This window comes from Oreochromis niloticus, unplaced genomic scaffold (genome assembly GCF_001858045.2).
Source record: "Oreochromis niloticus isolate F11D_XX unplaced genomic scaffold, O_niloticus_UMD_NMBU tig00002964_pilon, whole genome shotgun sequence".
Lineage (NCBI taxonomy): Eukaryota > Metazoa > Chordata > Actinopteri > Cichliformes > Cichlidae > Oreochromis > Oreochromis niloticus.
In genome coordinates, this window is record NW_020327749.1 from 149,890 (window position 1) to 172,013 (window position 22,124).

At 43.9% G+C, this 22,124-nt stretch overlaps 1 protein-coding gene and 1 long non-coding RNA gene across 3 annotated transcripts; both read left to right on the plus strand.

The window, feature by feature from the left end:
• The first annotated feature begins 4,106 nt into the window (after positions 1 to 4,106).
• LOC109199974 (uncharacterized) lies at positions 4,107 to 7,193 on the plus strand. 2 transcript variants are annotated; one of them, XM_019355340.1, is made up of 2 exons: positions 4,107 to 4,522; positions 5,549 to 7,193. In XM_019355340.1, exon 2 carries the CDS (start codon positions 5,959 to 5,961, stop codon positions 6,625 to 6,627), a length of 669 nt encoding a protein of 222 aa, XP_019210885.1. In that variant the 5' UTR covers positions 4,107 to 4,522; positions 5,549 to 5,958; the 3' UTR covers positions 6,628 to 7,193. The 2 variants fall into 2 exon arrangements, with proteins under 2 accessions (XP_019210885.1, XP_019210886.1); XM_019355341.2 differs by having other exon boundaries at positions 6,353 to 7,193.
• A 5,730-nt stretch (positions 7,194 to 12,923) lies between these two features.
• LOC109199975 (uncharacterized) lies at positions 12,924 to 16,049 on the plus strand. Its single transcript, XR_002060210.2, has 3 exons — positions 12,924 to 13,646; positions 13,735 to 13,870; positions 15,903 to 16,049. It is a non-coding gene; the product is annotated as an uncharacterized LOC109199975 (long non-coding RNA).
• Positions 16,050 to 22,124: the final 6,075 nt, after the last annotated feature.

Below are 22,124 nucleotides of genomic sequence, written 5' to 3' on the forward strand. Positions count from 1 at the left end.
TCTCATCACCGTTGGTGATAAGACCCACCACTGTAGTGTCGTCCGCGAACTTCACAATGATGTTGAAGTTGCTAGTGGCTGTGCAGTCATAGGTGTAGAGTGAGTACAGGAGAGGGCTCAGTACACACCCCTGTGGAGCACCAGTGTTCAGTGTGATGGGGGATGAGGTGGTGCTGCCCAGTCTGACCACTTGGCGTCTGTCAGACAGGAAGCTAAGGATCCAGCTGCAGAGGGAGCTACTCAGTCCTAGATCCTGCAGTTTCCTGTCGGGAACGATGGCATTGAATGCTGAGCTGTAATCTACAAACAGCATTCTCACATACGTGTCTCTCTTCTCCAGGTGTGACAGGGCAGCATGGAGTGTCAGGGCTATGGCATCATCAGTGGACCTGTTGTGGCGGTATGCGAACTGTAGGGGGTCCAGTGAGTCGGGTAGTGAAGAGCAAACGAAGTCCCTGACCAGCTTCTCGAAGCATTTGCTCACGATGGGGGTCAGGGCTACAGGTCGCCAGTCGTTCAATGAGGAGATGGTGGAGGATTTGGGTACAGGGACGATGGTGGCCATTTTGAAGCAGGCTGGGACTACAGACAGAGAGAGGGAAAGGTTGAAGATGTGTGTTAACACTCCAGCCAGCTGAGCCGCGCATGACTTGAGGACGCGGCCGGGAATCCCGTCCGGACCAGTAGCTTTGCGTGTGTTCACCCTCCTGAAGCCCTTCCGCACATCCTCTTCAGACACAGTGTGCGCACTGACGTCATCCGCGGTGCGCACACTGTCCGGTCTCCTGGTGTTCGCTGTATCGAATCTAGCGTAGAATACGTTTAGATCCTCACACAGAGAGGCCGTGGTCTGCGGTGTGCTGGTTTTCCCTCTAAAGTCTGCGATCGTGTTTAGTCCCTGCCACATACTCCGAGGGTTGTCAAACTGTTGCTCCACTCTGTCCCTGTACTCACGTTTGGCTGCTTTGATCGTCTTCCGGGGTTGGTAATGTGCATGTTTGTAGTCCGATGTGTTTGCGGAGGCAAAAGTGGTGCTCCGTGCCACCAGTTCTGTGCGAACATCTCTGTTAATCCAGGGTTTTTGATTTGGGAAGGATTTAACTGTTCTGGATGGGACGACATCTTCCATGCATTTCCTGATAAATCCGCAGACTGAGTCTGTGTACTCATCAATGTCATTAGCAGCCACGTGAAACATTTCCCACTCCGCGTGATCAAAACAGTCCCGCAGCGTAGACTCCGACTGGTCCGACCAACGGTGCACCGCCCTCAGGGTTGGAGCTTCCTGTTTCAGCTTCTGCCTGTAGGCGGGCAGGAGCAGGATGGAGCGGTGATCTGATTGGCTGAATGGGGCGCGGGGGAGGGCTTTGTACGCATCCCGGAAAGAGGTGTAGCAGTGGTCAAGAAGCCGGTCTCCACGAGTGTTGAAATGGATGTGTTGGTGGAGTTTTGGTGAAACTTTCTTCAGGTTTCCTTTGTTAAAGTCCCCGGTCGTGATAAACGCCGCCTCTGGGTGTGCGGTTTCCTCACTGCTGATCGTGCTGCACAGTTCCCTGAGTGCTCGGTCAGTGTTGGCTTGTGGGGGAATGTAAACAGCCGTAATAATCACTGCTGTAAATTCCCTCGGTAGCCAGAATGGCCGGCACTTAATCATCAGGTACTCCAGGTCCGGTGAGCAGAAGGATTTGACCGGGTGCACGTTCGCATAATCACACCAGCTGTTGTTGATCATGAAACACACACCACCACCTCTGCTTTTCCCAGTAAGATCCTGTGACCTGTCCGCGCGGTGCACAGAGAACCCCGGTAGTTGTATTGCGGAGTCCGGTACCTTGTCCGATAGCCAGGTTTCTGTGAGGCAGATCACGCAGCAGTCCCGCATCTCTCGCTGGAATGAGATCCGTGCCCGAAGCTCGCACAGCTTGTTCTCCAGAGACTGCACATTAGCCAGTAATAAACTGGGTAACGGTGGTCTGTTAGTGTGCCGTCTCAGTCGAACCAGAACGCCAGATCTTCTCCCTCTGTGTCGGCGTTTGCGGCCTCCAGGGCCAGAGAACAAAGGCATCTCAGGTAAGATGAATGGGGGGTCTGCAAACGGAGGGTCCGTGTTGCAAAACCTGAACTCCGGAAAGTGATGAGAAAGTCCATCTTTTATGTCCAGTAAGGTTTGTTGGTCTTACACAAGGAGACATGTGCTACTCGTGAAAAAATAAAGGAAAAGTAAAATTAAACACAAAAAACATCTGTTGCTTGGCGGAGCTCACGACGAGGCTGCCATACTCGGCGCCATCTTGCTTGTTGCTGATATAAAGATTGTAGTGTCAGGGTACTTCTTAAGAAGTAATATTGCACTATTGATGATCGCATGCAGGTGGCATAAACTAAATATTCAGATGTGCTACCAACAAATGATTCATTAACAAAAGCAATGGAGCAGACTGTTTAGGTTCTTGTGGTTGTAATAACATCCATAACTGCAGGTTTGTCATTAATTTATTTTCACAGGTCTAGATGATCACATCTGACTTTGTCATTTAAGTGAGGTGGACTTGCAAACTTCGCACTCTTTTGGGTAAATTGCTGTCCACTACATATACACAGAATGTGCACAGTATTTCAGATCTAAAAAGGGAGTATGTAATGGACTTGCTGGCTTTAATGTAAAAAGCCTGTTGTGTAACTTTAATGAGGCAGTTGGACTAAAACAGTATTGCTCATCAAGGTAAACATCTGAGGAATGAGGAAATTGTTACTTGCCCTTTTACTCAGTGTTCATTTAATCGCACGTTTACTAAAGTTTTACATCACATAAGTCATTTTCACAATCATTCTACTTTAAAAGATTTCAAGACAGAGCTTATTGTTCTCTGAACTTCCTTGTTCGCTGAACGGCAGGTAAAGTGCATCTTTTTGTTTGTTTGCTTTTGTGTGTCTGTGTTTTAATCTTCACCCAAACTGGGCTCAAGACCAAGTTCAAATTTATTGTTTCACAGGGAGCAACCTTTGAGTTTTGATGGATTGTGAGCCTGATGAGCTACGTCACTGATTTTTCTGTTTCTCAGATGACTAAGATGGCACAATAAATGGTGAATGTTGGGTGCTCATGAGTAATAGTCTTCTCATGTTCTTAAAACAAACTTTCTGCCTGAAATGATCAGATACACTTTAATGGAATCTGTGGGTTTTTATTTTTTTTTCTGTAAACAACAGAAAATTAATTTAAAGGAATGTAGATATTTAAACCTGAGATCTAAGATAAACCTAACAGGTAGTTTTGCTGAAATGAATGTTAGAAAGCTAAAAAAAAAAAACAACAAAAAAAAAAACTTAAGATGTTCAATACACATTTTTCTTTACATCCAGTCAACTCTGATAATTAAAATGAAACTGATTTACAAGTTCACTCAGCTACCTCAAGGAGCTCAGTTAATTAATAAACTTAAATCAACTTAGCTAACAGATTATGTTAGTTAAGCTAAAATAGATTCCTAAGTTAAAAGAACTACTAAAGTATTTGAATTAACTAAAAAACCCAAGTCAACTGAACTAGGACAAGAGTTTAAACAATAGATTATTTTAATTTAGCTGAAAGGGTTTTCACAAGTAAAAATGACAATTAAAGGAGTTGAACTGACTAACAAATCTCAGTCAACTAAACTAAGACGAAGGTTTAGACAACGTGATTTTTCATCAACATTTGGTTGTGTTACAAGAACAAACTCTATTTCTTGACTTAACTTAAAATTTTAAGGCAGCCCTTTACCTGATATTTTTAAGTTGAAACAACAAGTTATATTTTACAGTGCACCCCTTAATGCTTAGTTGATTTAACTGACTTTAATTTAATGCATGTGTAAAAAAATTGCACAGAAATCAATAATTTCAATAATTAAATAGATTAAATAGAGGTGCTGGGTTGTTGACCCACCGTTTTGTGTTTAATATGATTATTGTCTTCTGTTCTAGTTTATTCTGATTTTAGTATCCATCCCCCCTTGTGCCCTGTCCGTGTCCCTGAGTTCGTGTTGTGGATTTCCTGTTTTATTTTGAAGGTCTATGTCTGTTGTCACTGCGTTCAGCTTGTATCCTTCGGTCGTCTTGTGTATTAGGATCAGTTGTGCTTCCCACCTGTGTGTCATTACCTGGTCTCCTTCTGCATACCCACCCATATAGTGGGTGTCGGTATGCGTTCCTTGTCGGCTCGTCTGCGTTTCATGGTGTTTTGGTACTCTGGTCTGCGTCTCTCTGCCCTTCAACCCATTTTGTCATTATTATCAGGTTTTCAGGTTTGCTATTAGTTTGACCAGTTTAGGTTTCTTCAGTTATTTGTCATGCCTCATTGCCTGTTCTGTCACTCCACCACTTTGTAAATAAACGTCACTCATATCATCAGTCTATTGCATGCATTTTGGGTCCTCATTCTCACAACACCTCACGGCTCGCCTCGGCAGCTGTAACATGAGGAATTGCTAGGAAGGCGTTTCCCCACACCTGACCCACATGAAGACTGAAAAGAAAGAAAGTAAGTATGAACAAATGACTTAATCTGTAAAATAATAAAATTTCAAGAAACATGTAAGTGAGTATTTGCCTTATTTTGCAGAGTGTTTGATTTGCTGGCAACAGAACGCTTACACAAACAAACCCGGGACAGTGAGTGCAGCAATGTTACTTGACGAATAGTAAATCATAGCAAATAAATAGAAACCGAGTAATGTGCAAAATGTGCAAACAAAAAAAAAGGTCAAAACAAAGGGGACAACTGCTCATCCACTTTTTCACATGCTGTATGATTTTCTTTAAATGACTCTTATCTGTTTTATATAATTAATAACGTGAGTCAATTTCTAAATGTATTATTGTGTTTATTTTTATTATGAGATAATTACTGTTGAGTTGATAGCTAAATTGAGTCTTATTTTGTATTTGATTAATTTCTTGTCAAGTATTAATGCTGAGTTTTTTTAAAACTCATTCCTGAGTTGTATTTTGACATTGTTGATCTCATCTTTTATTAGATTAGTAGAATGTGTATATTTTTAAATTAATTACGAGCTGGGTTGAATAGCTATGATGTTGCTTGCTTTAAATGAAGACCATTAAGTTTGCAGTTTTATTTCAAAATTAAAATAAAATAGAAATCTGCAGTTTCGGGAAAAGAAAAAGCATTCTTTTGTCTTTTTCAAAGTAGAGATTGATTGGCAAATTCTTAGTAATTAGTAAGTTGAATTTCATTTCCAGTCCCAAACAATAGGAGAAAAAAATGTAAGTAGACCTGGAAGCATTGTAGTCCTTATTCCTAGAAGAAAAACAAAATTACATAACACAACATAAAAACTTAACAGTAAAAAGGGATCATAATTTTAACATAAACAATAAATAGAGAATTTAAATAAAGGTGTAATGGTGGGCATTTTAAGAAATGCCAATTACCAGATACTGGATGGTATAGAAGATAAGAAAGCAAGATCTGCAATGGAAAAGAAATTAAACAAGAGATGGGATAAGTGGAATAAAAGAAGGCTATGTATTATCTTGTCTTGGGGAGACCAATGCCCAGGAGTGCAACCATATTCCAAATAAAGAAACAAGCTAATGAAGAATACGAGCAAATACACTCAGAATGGAAGGAAGGAGGGAAGAACTCAGGAGCCTCCAAGAGGAAGGAAACGGACAAAAACGACACTACGAGATGATATGTGCTATTGGATCCTAAGAGAAAAAGGAAGACAAGTAAGAGTTCAAGTGAGAGGTAAGTGACGGAAGTGAGAGGAGGTAAGTGACGGGAAAAGGTAGAATTTAACAAAGTTTCTTTAAACTTCAGTATTGCCAAATAAATGAATCAGTTGTCATATAACTAACAACATCTGTTCTATCATCTCTAACACCCTGGAGGACAACGGGGAGAGTTTAGACGCTCTCCAAGATTACATCGACTGGTGCTTCCAAGATTTAATAATGAAGAAGGCCCAGAGTGCATCTTCCCCGGCCAAAATTGAGACACCGTCATCGAAGAGATATCGCCCGGCAGACTCCCCCAGCACAACATCGCCTGCCGGAAAAGACATTGCAGACATGGAATCAATCGACAAGCGATTGTCCAGTTTCGATGCGAGGCTGTCCCTGGTGGAGATTTTACACCGGGAATTTAAATCTCTGAGAGAATCTCTGGAGTTCAGCCAACAGCAGGTGGAAACACTTGCTGCTGAAAATGCCACCCTATGGGAGTCGGTCAAATCTCTCACCGATAACGTGACCCAGTTAAACATAGAAAATAAAAAAATAAAAGAGTCCGTTATCGATCTACAAGCCCGTAGCATGCGAGACAACCTTGTGTTTTCTGGTATTCCAGAATCTGCCAGAGAAGACGTGGAGGCAACGGTGAAAATCTTCATTAAAATCCACCTGAAGCTGCTGGAGGACACCGTAAAGAGTGCATCGCTTGGGGGCCGCGAGGTCGCCGACCGGAAGACCACGTCCAATTGTGGCCAAATTCGGCCAATTCAAACAGAAGGAACAGGTGAAGAGTCACGGCAGGGAGCTGAAAGGAACGGACTTCAGCGTGAACGACCAGTTCCCCAAAGAGATCCTGGAACGACGCAAGGTCCTGTTCCCAATTCGACGTAGCTTCATCCAGAGAGGCTCCCGCGCTGTCATCGCCGTGGACCGGCTCTACGTGGACGGACAGCTCTACCGCGACCCCGGCACCACTCAGTGGTTATATTGACTGCACTCCAGATAAGAACCCACTACACTCTTTTCTTATTCATTCACACTCTCTCCTTTAACATGTGTTTAACCTAGTAATATCAGTATGATGTCATAGCAGATATAACACGGTCACCCTCCGTCATTGCTTTAATTGGAATGTTTCCGTTTCTTTTCTCTTTTTTTTGGCTCACCATTCTCCTGGTTTCTTTCTTTCTCTTTTCTTTCACTGCTGTGATCACCTACTTCCCCACTCACCTACAAACAACACCCTCTATTTCTGCATATTCACACACCACGATCACCCAAACACATGCGCTCAACGGCAGCACACTTACAACAACCTCACAGCGCACACAGTCTTATAGGACACACACGCAAGCCACGCTTGTTCATATTAGTTAATATACACACACATAGTCAGACTTATGGAGCCTCTAACCACACATTTTGTTTTCTCTTTCTATTTACAGGGAGTGCAGAATTATTAGGCAAGTTGTATTTTTGAGGAATAATTTTATTATTGAACAACAACCATGTTCTCAATGAACCCAAAAAACTCATTAATATCAAAGCTGAATGTTTTTGGAAGTAGTTTTTAGTTTGTTTTTAGTTTTAGCTATTTTAGGGAGACATCTGTGTGTGCAGGTGACTATTACTGTGCATAATTATTAGGCAACTTAACAAAAAACAAATATATACCCATTTCAATTATTTATTTTTACCAGTGAAACCAATATAACATCTCCACATTCACAAATATACATTTCTGACATTCAAAAACAAAACAAAAACAAATCAGCGACCAATATAGCCACCTTTCTTTGCAAGGACACTCACAAGCCTGCCATCCATGGATTCTGTCAGTGTTTTGATCTGTTCACCATCAACATTGCGTGCAGCAGCAACCACAGCCTCCCAGACACTGTTCAGAGAGGTGTACTGTTTTCCCTCCTTGTAAATCTCACATTTGATGATGGACCACAGGTTCTCAATGGGGTTCAGATCAGGTGAACAAGAAGGCCATGTCATTAGTTTTTCTTCTTTTATACCCTTTCTTGCCAGCCACGCTGTGGAGTACTTGGACGCGTGTGATGGAGCATTGTCCTGCATGAAAATCATGTTTTTCTTGAAGGATGCAGACTTCTTCCTGTACCACTGCTTGAAGAAGGTGTCTTCCAGAAACTGGCAGTAGGACCAGGAGTTGAGCTTGACTCCATCCTCAACCCGAAAAGGCCCCACAAGCTCATCTTTGATGATACCAGCCCAAACCAGTACTCCACCTCCACCTTGCTGGCGTCTGAGTCGGACTGCAGCTCTCTGCCCTTTACCAATCCAGCCACGGGCCCATCCATCTGGCCCATCAAGACTCACTCTCATTATATCAGTCCATAAAACCTTAGAAAAATCAGTCTTGAGATATTTCTTGGCCCAGTCTTGACGTTTCAGCTTGTGTGTCTTGTTCAGTGGTGGTCGTCTTTCAGCCTTTCTTACCTTGGCCATGTCTCTGAGTATTGCACACCTTGTGCTTTTGGGCACTCCAGTGATGTTGCAGCTCTGAAATATGGCCAAACTGGTGGCAAGTGGCATCTTGGCAGCTGCACGCTTGACTTTTCTCAGTTCATGGGCAGTTATTTTGCACCTTGGTTTTTCCACACGCTTCTTGCGACCCTGTTGACTATTTTGAATGAAACGCTTGATTGTTCGATGATCACGCTTCAGAAGCTTTGCAATTTTAAGACTGCTGCATCCCTCTGCAAGATAGCTCACTATTTTGGACTTTTCTGAGCCTGTCAAGTCCTTCTTTTGACCCATTTTGCCAAAGGAAAGGAAGTTGCCTAATAATTATGCACACCTGATATAGGGTGTTGATGTCATTAGACCACACCCCTTCTCATTACAGAGATGCACATCACCTAATATGCTTAATTGGTAGTGGGCTTTCGAGCCTATACAGCTTGGAGTAAGACAACATGCATGAAGAGGATGATGTGGACAAAATACTCATTTGCCTAATAATTCTGCACTCCCTGTATGTATCACTTTTACATAAGTAGATTTAAGGGATAACTATTGCCAAAACGCAACCTGGGCTGTTTTTTTTTTTTTTTACTGTATCGATTTTGATGTGCTCAAATTTATGCCCCGCCCCCCTAGTATTCCCATTCACTGGCTATTGACCACAAAACAAAATCACGGTCAATCTCAAAAACGGCTCGTTTGTCGTAATTATGCTTATAGATATATGTTTGTCTCGTTTACAGTTAAAAAAAAAACAAAAAACAGCCAAGGTTGCATTTTGACAATAGCTATCCTTTAAGAACTGTATATTTTACACTTAAGAAATCATTTATCATTAGATCTGTTTTTGGCAGCACGTTTTGTTCATTTCTGTGCATTTTGCTCAAGCACTGATCAAACTTTGTCCATTTTTTGCTGCAGAGGGGATCCTGCCAGTCCAAAGTGAACTCCTGATGGACATTGAAGTACTCCTGCAGAGCTTGTATCTTCGACACCATGCGCATTAGAAACTCCACTGAGTCCTTTCCTTCAACAAGGCAGGACCCAGTGACTCATTACTGTTGATAGGTCAGGGGCAGGTAATATTTTGTTTCATGTTTATTCATTCCTCCATGGATTACCAGCCATATATATGGACACATGCTGTATTCTCAAGATCTATGCTGTTTTGTAGGAATAGAGAAAATGATATGTTTAGTCTGTTTTCAGATGGTATGTCAAATTTTCTCATTGTTTATCAGTAATATTCACTACCTTGGTTATATATGAGCATCTTTAGATTTTTCTATATTTAGCGGTTGCAAATGTAAAATGTACGGTAAACCATTTATGTTCCTCATATTGTACTGTATTTTTAGCGGTAAAATACCGGCAGCTGTGGTTGCCAGGAATTTACCGTAAAATGTATCTGGTCAAAATAAAATGCTGTAATTTGTTATACAATTTCACTGTGTTTTTTACTGTCAAAGGTTTTAATAAGGTTTAACATATTTCTGTTATTTTTACAGTTATTTACAATAATAGGGTCTATCCTATTACTGTTAAATTAACAACAAATTACTTTTCTCATCCTGGCTGGGGATTTCAATCATGCAGACTTAAAGTGCGTGTTTCCAAAAATACAACAACACATAGACTTTCCAACAAGGGGAAATAACACACTGGACCTTGTTTACACCACCCGGAGAGGAGCTTACAAAGCTTTTCCCCTCCCCCACCTCGGCGCCTCAGACCATATCACTGTCATGCTAATCACAATCCTGTGTTGTAACAGAAAAGTTAAGGTGAAGAAAAAAAAAAACTAGATGTAAACAGCGGGATTTTTTCTTGTTGACTTGTTGCATATGAAACAAACACTGAGGTAGTGCCAGTGTATAAGGTGTTTACTTCTCCCATGTGCAAACAAACGTGTGTAATTAACTTTAAACCTTTGTTGTTTAAATATTCTAATGCCTGCCTACAGACCGCTCGTTAAAGTCTCCAAACCGGTTCGTAAGCAGATACAAGTGTGGCCAGAAGGGTCTTCAGAGGCTTTACAGGACTGTTTTACCATCACAGACTGGAACATGTTTAAGCAGGCTGCCACCTATAACAACACCACTGACCTCCAGGAGTACGCAGAGACTGTTACTGCCTACATCAACAAGTGTATTGAGGATGTAACAGTCACAAAAACCATAACTGTCCGGGCAAATCAAAAACCATGGATGACAGGAGAGGTCTACAGGCTGCTGAAAGCTCGGAATGTTGCCTTCAGAGAAGGAGACGAGGCGAGCCTGAGGACAGCTAGGGCCAACCTTTCCCGTGGCATCAGAGAGGCTAAGAGACAGTACTCCAGGAAAATATCTCATCACTTCAAAGACAGCAGAGACTCACGGAGCCTGTGGCGGGGCATTCAGACCATCACAGATTACAAGCCCCCACCACAGACCTGTGATAGCACTACCCCCCTGCTGAACGAGCTGAACACTTTCTTTGCTCGCTTTGAAGTCCAAAACAGCACCACTGCACAGAAGACCCCACCCCCTCCTGGCGACCAGGTGTTGACTCTGTCCCCGGACAGCGTGAGGAGATCCCTCAGCAGGATCAATGCACGTAAAGCTCCGGGTCCTGACAACATTCCTGGTCGTGTACTGAGAGACTGTGTGGTGGAACTCACTGATGTCTTCACAGACATCTTCAATATATCACTTATCCAGGCTGTCGTCCCCACATGTTTTAAAGCCACCACAATCATTCCGGTTCCAAAAAAGTCATCTCCCTCCTGCTTTAATGACTACCGTCCGGTTGCACTCACTCCCATCCTGATGAAGTGCTTCGAACGACTAGTCATGCAACACATCAAGACTGTCCTGCCCCCCTCCCTGGATCCCTTCCAGTTTGCGTATCGGCCCAACCGCTCAACCGATGATGCTATCTCCACTGCTCTCCACTCAGCACTCACACACCTGGACAAAAAAGACTCATATGTTCGAATGCTGTTCATTGATTTCAGTTCAGCATTCAACACTATAATCCCCCAACAGCTCACTCAAAAACTGGTCCAGTTGGGGCTCAACACCTCTCTGTGCAACTGGCTGTTGGATTTCCTCACCGGAAGACCTCAAGCAGTACGGGTCGGCAGTAATACATCCAGCACCATCATTTTAAACACAGGGGCCCCGCAGGGATGTGTGCTGAGCCCCCTCCTCTTCACTCTGCTGACCCATGACTGTACTCCATCATACAGCTCCAACCTCTTCATCAAGTTTGCGGACGACACAACGGTGGTGGGTCTCATTAGCAACAGGGATGAGACCAACTACAGAAGTGAGGTGAGACGCCTGGCCACGTGGTGTGTTGACAACAATCTCTCTCTGAATGTGGAGAAGACGAAGGAGATTGTTGTGGACTTCAGGAGAATGCACACCCAACATGCTCCTCTGACCATTGACGGAGCGTCTGTGGAGAGAGTGAGCAGCACTAAGTTCTTGGGTGTGCACATCACAGAGGATCTCTCCTGGACGTACAACACCACAGCACTGGCCAAGAAATCACAGCAGCGTCTCTTCTTTCTCCGCAAACTAAGAAGAGCAGGAGCACCAGCCCCCATCATGTACACTTTCTACAGAGGCACCATAGAGAGCATCCTGTTGAGCTGCATCACTGTGTGGTTTGGAGCCTGCAATGCGTCCTGTCATAGAACCCTCCAACGCATAGTGAGAGCTGCAGAGAGGATCATTGGTGTCTCTCTCCCCTCCCTCCAGGACATTTACAGCACCCGTCTCACTAAAAAAGCCCTTTGCATAGCGGCTGATCCCACGCACCCAATGCAAAGCTTCTTCAAGCTGCTGCCGTCAGAGAGGCGACTGAGGAGTCTCCAAGCCAGGACCAGCAGACTGAAGGACAGCTTCATCCATCAGGCTGTCAGGAAGCTTAACTCCCTCCCGATTCTGCCCCCTCTCCCCTCTCTCCTCCACGGTCTCACTGAACTCTGTCACACACACACACACACACACACACTCTCTGACTCACTCACTGGCCTGCACCAGTTATTAGCCACCTGTGGAGCATTGGACTGCCATTACCTCATAAGACTTTGTTCTGTTACACTACCTCCTACCGTACATTACCAAATCTCCATTTGCACTATTTGCCTATTTGCACTACCCTGCCTGGTCTACACTGAATGTCATCTACCGTTACCGTTACCTGAATATTGTATATTGTATATTGTATAGCTTGTACTGTATTTATTCAAATTTTACTTTTTAATTATTTTACTTGCATTTTTAATCTCTCTCTTATATTTAAATGTTCATTGCTACTTCTTCTAGGGTTTGAGAGTAACGGAATTTCTATTCTCTGTATGTCCTGTACATATGGCAGAATTGACAAATAAAGTTGACTTTGACTTTGACTTTGACTGTAAATATTATTATATTATAACTTTTTTTTTTCACTGCAAATATCCGTAAAAAGCTATGGAAAGTTGCATTTTTTACATTAAATTGCTGTATAATTGACAAATATATTTGTTTTTTTCTATCATGATTTTGGTAAAATAATATGTTGACTTACCTTAAAATTTAGGGTTACAAAACCAGTATACCGTATTGTCTTTTACAGATCCCACATTTTTTTCACGGTATATTCCTGGCAACCACAGCTGCCGGTATTTTACCGTAAATTTGACAGTTTTTTTTTTACAGTGCAGGCCCGTGCCGCTGCAGCCGTGGCAGGCTGGCGGAGCTGCAGTGCCACCACCACTGGACACGTGGCAGGCCACCACAACCATTTCGCCGCTGCTGCCTGACCCATGGCTGCCTGCCGGTGCTGCAACGCCGCCACCACTGGGCCTGTGGTTGGCCACCTGAACTTTCTCACTGTTGGACTTGTGTCGGGCCGCCAACATCACCGCCTGCCGGCTTGGCCAACTGGACTGTTTCAAACCCCCGCCAGGAGCGCGGCCAGGTATTTGAACTATTAAACTGGGACTTGTTTTTTGTTTTTTGGCTGGAGTGTTTCTGGCCCTCCATCCTGTACCTCCCACCACCCGACCCGGGTTGGTTGGCCTTGCTGCTGGTTTTGTTTTCGGGTTGTTGTTGTTTTTTTGGGGCCTCAGGAGCCAGCCCTTAGAGGGGGGGTACTGTCATGGCCTGGGTCTGGTGACCCAGAGCTCATGTATTACTTGTATATGTTTTTCCGTATGTTATGTTTTTGGTGGTTTTCTCTCCCTTTGTCCTTTCTCCCTGTGTTCTCCCGGATGTTTTGGGGTCGCTGAGGGGACTGCGACCCGGAAGTGTTCCCGCACTGGAGGCTGCCGCACCTGCCGCTCATTAGCCTTCCCCAGCTGCAGCTGATAGCCTCATGAGGAGCGTCTTATTTAAGAAGGTGGCGGAGCTCCAGTTGACGCGGGATTATACTAAGTCGAACCTGTAAAGTATCTCCGTTGATTAGTGTGTTTGTGAACAGCTTTGCTACTAAAGGCTGCCTGCTGAGCTGTGTCTGTTTTTGTGTCACCAGGAGTCAGGAACGTTGTCACAAGGGGAATCATGGAGTGGAATCGGGTTTTAGGAGTTGTCACCTTTTCACTGTTATGGACACGTGCACTGTGTGGGCTTCATAGAGGAATCGACACAGGAGTCACAGTGCTGGAATTGTATGTAGTTGTTGTTTCTGTCCACTTACCATAAATAAATCCACTGTCCTTCACTAGAGTCTCGCGTTTGGGCCCTACTTTCTCTGCAACTCCACGGTCTGCCGTCGCAGCCCGTGACACAGAGGATCAAAATGAATTGAAGTGTATGCAAGTGTTGTATATGAAACACATGGCTGATAACTGTTCTGAGGTTGTGTTTCCTAAAGCACCGAACTCGACGACACCGCCTGTTTTCCTCCCAAAGGATGGTAACTGTACATGTTTGATGCGGAGCCATATCGATTCATTAAAATCCTTTTAAATGCACAATGCAGTAACTCCAGCAACACTTAAGGGAAGATGAACAACTTTAATACATTGCCCATGCAAGAATAATTTAACTGATAAAATTAGAATAAAAACATAAAAAATAACAAAAGGGTTAAGTTCACAAAAACTCATTGATAGAAAAATCCTCATTCATACCTCTGGGGTGCAGACTCTTAAAACGAATATCCAAAATGCTTCTCTTTTTCCCGGATAAAATTAATATTACCACCTCTTTGGTTTAGTTAATGGCTTCAATGCCTAGAAAAAAGAATGGTGAATTTGGATGTTCGAGTTTTAAATCGCCAGAATCTCAGGTTTAACCCCACAAAACTATTTCAACAATAATAATGGATTGGATTTCATATAGCGCTTTTCAAGGCACCCAAAGCGCTTTACAATGCCACTATTCATTCACTCTCACATTCATACACTGGTGGAGGCAAGCTACTGTTGTAGCCACAGCTGCCCTGGGGCAGACTGACAGAGGCGAGGCTGCCATATCGCGCCATCGGCCCCTCTGGCCAACACCAGTAGGCGGTAGGGTAAAGTGTCTTGCCCAAGGACACAACGACCAGGACAGAGAGCCCGGGCATCGAACCGGGGATCGAACCGGCGACCTTCCGGTTGCAGATACGCTTCCCAACCCCCCTGAGCCAGGGTCGCCCCACAACAACCACCAAAAAGATAAATTAGCAAACGAGAGCAGGTAAATGGATTTCGTAAAAAGACTTGAACACAAAGCGCGGATCCGACGCTTCAGAATGAGTAAGATGGTGGCTATCTAACCCAACAGCACGTACACGGAAAGCTGTGGCTGAAAGTTGACAGCTCATCGTGCTTTGTGTTTACGTCTATTTTTTTGCACTACATTTTCAAGCTGCAGGTTTCATCACTCTCCAACCAAAATTGCCTGAATCATCAGCAAAAAAAAGATCCAAACTAAGCTTCACATTTCGCTTCACATAAACATCGTCATGAATGCCCTCTAACTTATGCTGGTTTGCTTCCACTGCGATAAAATGACACTTTTCCTGCAGAGTTCTCTCTCCCTCTCTCTGTGTACTGTTTTTTTTAATGACTTCTAACAAGAATGCCTCATTTCTGCTGTTCAAAACTGAAGAAATGTAAACTATTTAAAATTACGAAAAAATACAAAACACTGCACAATAAAACCTCTGTAACTTTGCTCTGCTTCACTTAAACAGCATAAGGTAATGCTCAAATGTTGAGGTTTTCTTCCACTTTTTTTTCTACTGCAGAATATTTTTTAGGTTATCTGCTATAAAAAGCCAGGCCAGGAAAATCTCCTTCATGTTTTTCTGTTTTATCCTCAATTACTGTGACAGGAAGGCATCTGCTGTGATGCATACTGTCAGGTCTGACGGTGCCCCGACCGGCGCCCTGTGTGTATGTGTGTGTTTGTTCTCCTCTCTCTCACTCTGTTTCTCTCTCCGGCTCCGCTACAATTGTTACGCGGTTGCGTAGCAACGGGAGATCTCCGACCCGGAAGTGCTGCCACTCTGAGCTGTCCCACCTGCGACTGATTCCTTGCCAGCTGCTGCCAATCATCCACCATCGTTGGCAGAGCTATTTAATGGTGTGGCTGAGTGACAGACAGCGCTGGAGTATTGCACCAAGCCTTGTAGTGACTCGAGCTCAGCGAGTATAAAACAAGTGTTTGATAGCGGAGGAAGGCTAATCGCGTCTGTTTGCCTTTTCCCAGGAAACGAACGACACGGAGAGATGGAAGGAGAGACGTCACTAGTTCACGAGAGCTGTGTGGACACACGAGGGGAGCACTGAAGGGACTTTGCACTGTGGATAACTGTGGATTGGCTTCACTGTAAATAAAGACACTGTTCAACTTTAACGAGAGGTCCGCGTCTGGGTTCACTAACTCACCACCCTTAACACATACACCTCTGATGAAGTCTCACAAGTGTCAGTACTGAAAAAATGATCAGTATTATAATATTTCTGACTGTTCAAGCCAAAATTTCCCAAATCAAATCAATTAGAATCAAAATGAATAGAATCGAATCGGGACCATGTGAATCGGAAACAAATCGATTCTAGAAATCAGTGACATATCCAGCCCTTGTCAAATTCCTCTGAATTTCTGCCACCAAGGGCACATGCATTTTTGATTGGTGGAGGAGAGAAACTGTTGAATTCCCTGCCCAGTACCAGGTCAGGTATTGGTGGAGGAGAAAGATGTTGAATTCCCTGCCCAGTACCAGGTCAGGTATTCGGGTTTGAATCAATTGTATCCATGGTGTGGATGAGGTCCATCCTGAGTTCCTGAAGGCTCTGTACGTTTTAGGGCTGTCTTGGTTGACACACCTCTACAATGTTGCATGGATATCAGGGGCAGTACCCCTGGACTGGCAGAGCGGATATTCGAGGGTGCATGGGAGTTTTGCTGAAACAGTCTACATGTGATTTGTGGACTCGGAGAAGGCATTCGACCGTGTCCCTCAGGGTGTCCTGTGGGAGGAGCTGCAGGGGTATAGGGTGTCTGCCGTCCATTCGGTTTGCATTGCTGGCAATAAGTCGGACACGTTTCCAGTGGGTGATGGGCTCCTCCAGGGCTGCCCTTTGTCACCAATTCTGTTCATAATTTTTATGGACAGGATTTTAAGGCGCAGCCAAGTGACACAGGGCTTTCACTTCGGTGGCCTCAGAATCTCGTCTCTGCTTTTCGCAGCACTCACTGGAACGGTTCGCTGCCGAGTGTGAAGCAGCGGGAATGAGGCTCAGCACCTCCAAATCTGAGGCCATGGTTCTCAGCCGGAAAAGGGTGGAGTGCCCACTCCGGGTCGGGGATGAGTTCCTGCCCCAAGTGGAGAAGTTCAAGCATCTCGGGGTCTTGTTCGCGAATGATGGGAGAAGGGAGCCAGAGATCGACAGATGAATTGGTGCTGCGGCCGCAGTGATGCGGACGCTCCACCGGTCCGTCGTGGTGAAGAGGGAGCTGAGTGTAAAAGCAAAACTCTCAATTTACCGGTCGATCTACGTCCCTACCCTAACCTTTGGTCACGAGCTGTGGGTAGTGACCGAAAGAACGAGATCGCGGATACAAGCGGCGGAAATGAGCTTCCTCCGAAGGGTGGCTGGCCTCTCCCTTAGAGATAGTGTGGGGCTCAGAGTAGGGCCGCTGCTCCTCCGCATCGAAAGGAGCCAGTTGAGGTGGTTAGGGCATCTGACAAGGATGCCTCCTGGGCGCCTCCTGGGAGAGGTGTTCCGGGCATGTTCCTCTGAACGGAGGCCCCAGGGCAAACCCAGGACACACTGGAGAGATTATATATCTCGGCTGGCCTGGGAACGCTTTGGTGTTCCCATCCATCCATCCATTCGCTTCCGCTTATCCTTTTCAGGGTCGCGGGGGGCGCTGGAGCCTATCCCAGCTGTCATAGGGCGAGAGGCGGGGTACGCCCTGGACAGGTCGCCAGTCTGTCGCAGGGCTAACATACAGGGACAGACAACCATTCGCACTCACATTCACTCGCACATTTACACCTAGTGGCAATTTGGATTATCCAATTAACCTATCCCCACAAGCTGCATGTCTTTGGACGGTGGGAGGAAGCCGGAGTACCCGGAGAGAACCCACGCAAACACGGGGAGAACATGCAAACTCCACACAGAAAGACCCCGGCCTGATGGTGGAATTGAACTCAGGACCTTCTTGCTGTGCGGCAACAGTGCTAACCACCGTGCCACCGTGCTGCCCGCTTTGGTGTTCCCCTGACATTAAAGTCACTTATAGCACTTATAACTTAAAATGTCTGTGTTCGTTTTGTTCTCATGAGGGGGCAGGTTGACAGTCTGGAAGATGACCAAGTAACTGACTGAATGGGGATGACAGCTGATTTAGCACTGATTTGACTTGTGGAAGCTAGCCATAATAATCTATCTTCTTGTCACAATACAAAAACTTTACAGCCCAATTCAGGGTAATTGTTGGAGTCACATTGTTAAATATTGTCATTGTGTTACTTAAATTTGTAAGTCTTAGTTCAAGCAGCATGATGAAAGAGATTTTGAAAAGAAAAGTGTCTGGAATTCTGTAAATTGCTTGAAGATGTTTCACCTCTCATCCGAGAAGCTTCTTCAGTTCTAAGGTCAAATGGTGGACGCATCTTGTTAGGGAAGATGCTTCAGCATTTAGGGGGAAGTTTGGGTGTTTTTTGTTTTTTATGTTGTACTGTTGTACTGTACACTGACTTTGTTTTTTCTGTGTTTTTCATCGGTCAGCTTTGGTTTTTTTCAATCTATGTTCTAACATGGTATCGCAATTAAATATTAATAATCAACAAGCAGGTCACTCGTTAAAGTTCTGTAGCTGGAATTGTAAAGGTCTGAACCAACCTATTAAAAGGAGCAAGGTCTTCCACCATTTGCAATTTTTGGGCGCCCAGGTTGTGTTTTTACAAGAAACACACTGAGAGGAGTAGGAATATTTTACTGCTATTATTTGCTGCTATTTTTATAATCATCATTAACATTTCAGTATTAATAGTGATGTTGCATTTAGATGCATTCAGATGTTCAAATATATGGTTATAGTCTTTATTACAGGTCCAAGAAGAACCACCTTAAACGGTTGAGTTGAATCTATAATTTTAAATGTTTTTAATGCTTCTATGATCTCAGTGTTTCTGTGTAGAGGGCAGAGGCAGGAAGTTATAGGCTTTTGAAGTTGCAGGCTTTTGCAGAAGTGAAACTGAAAGCAAAGAGAGCATTTAAGGGCGAGACACACATACAGACACATATAGTACGAGAGGTCATGACACGTACGCAGTACACAGCATGCACGCGCCCTCGCACGTGCACGCACACACAAATTAGAGAGACTCATTTAGTAGGCAAGAGTTGAAATACGTTTTGCTATGGCTGCAAAGTCGAGGCGTACGTGGTAGTCTGTTACAGGAAGTGCACCTGATGTTCCAGGAAGATAAGCCTGGGCAGGATGGAGACAGGAAGCATCTGCCGTTGACCCGAAGAAGATGTTCTGTTTTAGACTATGTTAAGAGTCATTGTGGTTTTGGAGTGACGTATGCTTTGTTTAAATCTGCCTAGCAACAGAAAAGGGGGCTGTACTATCTTAACCCTATAAAACCGTTGTTTGAATATGGTAAAGCAGTTCAATACTGATTGGGTTGTTGGACTCACACATGTGTTCATTAAAATGTCGTCTAATTGCACACTGGACCGGATCTGTGATTATTTATGGATTCCTCTCTCAACATTGAACCCTAACAACACCTAAAAATTTCAGATCATTTTAGACTTCGTAAGGGGTGGGTGGGCCAACTCTATCATTCTACATTTAAATCCAAAGCTCGTGGTGCTGCTATTTTAATACACAAATCAGTGCCATTTGTTTCTTCTAATGTTATAGCGGACCAGAATGGCAGATTCATTATTGTAAGTGGTAGTATTTTGAACACTAAATTTATTTTTGCCAACGTCTATGCTCCCAGTTGGGATGATCCAAATTTTTTCAGCACTTTTTTCACTAAAATTCCTGACTTGTCTTCCCACTATTTGGTTCTTGGTGGCGATTTTAATTGTTGGCTCGAGCCGCTGGATCGATCCTCAAATAAGCCTGGTAGGCAATCCAAGTCTTCCAAAATTATTAATATGTTCCTTGAAGAATTTTCTGTTATTGATGCCTGGCGTTTTCTCAATCCCACACGTAGAGAGTACACCTTTTTCTCCCCTGTTCATCATACATACACTCGTATTGATTACTTTCTACTGAACAGTCGACTTACTTCACAGATTCACTCTTGCTCTCATAGTGCTATTGTCATTTCAGACCATGCTCCGTTGACTCTAAATTTAGCAGTGGCCCAAAGTTCTCCACCAGCTCCATGGCGTTTGAACACACGCTTGCTGTCAGACGATAAATTCATCACATTTGTGAATTCCAAGATAGACTTATTTATAGAGACAAACATTACACCAGGAATATCACCCTCCATTTTGTGGGAAACGTTTAAGGCTTTTATCAGGGGACATATTATATCTTATGCTGGTTTTGAGGCAAATCAAATAAAAGCAAAGTTTGCTGAGCTCATAATACGCATATCGCAATTAGATGAGTTGAATGCTGTCTGCCCAGCACCAGAGGTCTATAATGACAGGCTGTTTTTGCAGACTGAATTTGATCACCTGTCCTCTGCTCGGACTGAAGAGATGTTGTTGAAGTGTCAGCACTCCCAGTATGAGTATGGGGAAAAGGCCAGTAAACTGCTCTCCCATCAGCTTCGTAGTGCAGCAGCTGCACATTCCATTCCTTGGATTCAGACATCAAGCGGTGTTTCTACGGACCCTAAAATAATTAATGACCAATTTCGAGACTTTTATTCATCTCTTTATGCGTCTGAGTGCGCATTTAGCACTGAGGCTTTGGACTCCTTTTTCAATCATCTTAAGTTGCCATCAATTGATCAGACACATAGCCTTCAGCTGGAGGGACCAGTAACTGTAGAAGAGATCCTGCAAGCTATCAGCAAATTGCAGTGTTCTAAGTGTCCCGGACAGGACGGGTTTCCTGTTGAGTTCTATCGTAAATTTATGCCTAAACTGGCCCCGCTCATGACAAATATGTATAAGCATTCACTGGAAGTTGGATCCCTCCCACCCTCTCTACTGCAGGCATCTATATCATTGATCCTAAAAAAGGATAAGGACCCATTACAATGTGGCTCATACCATCCCATTTCTTTGTTAAATGTGGACTATAAGATCCTTGCTAAACTTTTAGCGATGCGTGTGGAAGCAGTCTTGCCATCTGTAATTAACCCGGATCAAACAGGCTTTATTAAAGGGAGATATGCCTTTTCTAACCTTAGACGTTTGTTTAATGTTCTTTACAATCCCTCAGACTCCAACAGCCCTGAGTTTGGGATCAGTCTAGATGCTGAGAAGGCTTTTGACAGGGTCGAGTGGGGATACCTTTTTTATGTTTTGGAGAAATTCGGCTTTGGTAAAATAATCATCTCCTGGTGGAAACTTCTTTATACTTCCCCGCTTGCCGCTGTCAAAACAAATGGCACATGTTCTGACTTTTTTCCTCTGTTTAGGGGGACTAGGCAGGGCTGTCCCATGTCGCCGTTGCTCTTTGCACTTGCAATTGAGCCCCTGGCCATATCGCTGAGATCAAACCCAGATATCACCGGGGTTACTAGATATGGTATAGAACAAAGGGTCTCCTTATACGCAGATGATTTGCTTCTTTATATCTCAGAACCAGCATCCTCATTTCCTATGGTGCTCTCAATATTTGAACAGTTTAGCCTTATTTCTGGCTATAAGCTGAATCTCACCAAGAGTGAACTGTTCCCCCTGAATGCTGCTGCACAGAAATATCAGTGTACAACACTGCCTTTTCGAGCTGTATCGGACAACTTTACATATTTAGGGGTTAAAATTACAAATCAATTTCATGCTCTTTTCAAGCTTAATTTTGACCCACTTGTGAAGAAAGTTAGGCAGGATTTGGACAGATGGTCTCTACTCCATCTGTCTGTAGCAGGGCGCATAAATACAATTAAAATGAACATCCTCCCAAGATTTTCTTTTCTTTTTCAGTGTGTCCCTGTATTTATCCCAATTTCCTTTTTTGTTAAATTAGACAAGATTCTCTCTGGGTTCATTTGGAACAAAAAAAACCCTAGAATACGCAAGACATATCTTCAAAGACCGAAAAAGATGGGAGGGATGGCTTTACCAAACCTTATGTTCTATTATTGGGCATGTAATATTCGTATTCTCAGGTACTGGCTACAGGGGGAAGGCATGAATAATGCCCCGGCGTGGCTGAGCTTGGAGATTTCCTCTTGTGCCTTATCCTCTTTACCAGCCCTGATTTATGCCCAAAAGCAGCCTCCGAGTGCAGGTTTTTATAATAACTCTATTGTCAAAGTTACCTTGA

Coding starts and splice junctions, on each gene's coding strand:
- LOC109199974 (XM_019355340.1), top strand. CDS start 5,959: ATGAAGAAGGCCCAGAGTGCATCTTCCCCGGCCAAAATTGAGACACCG.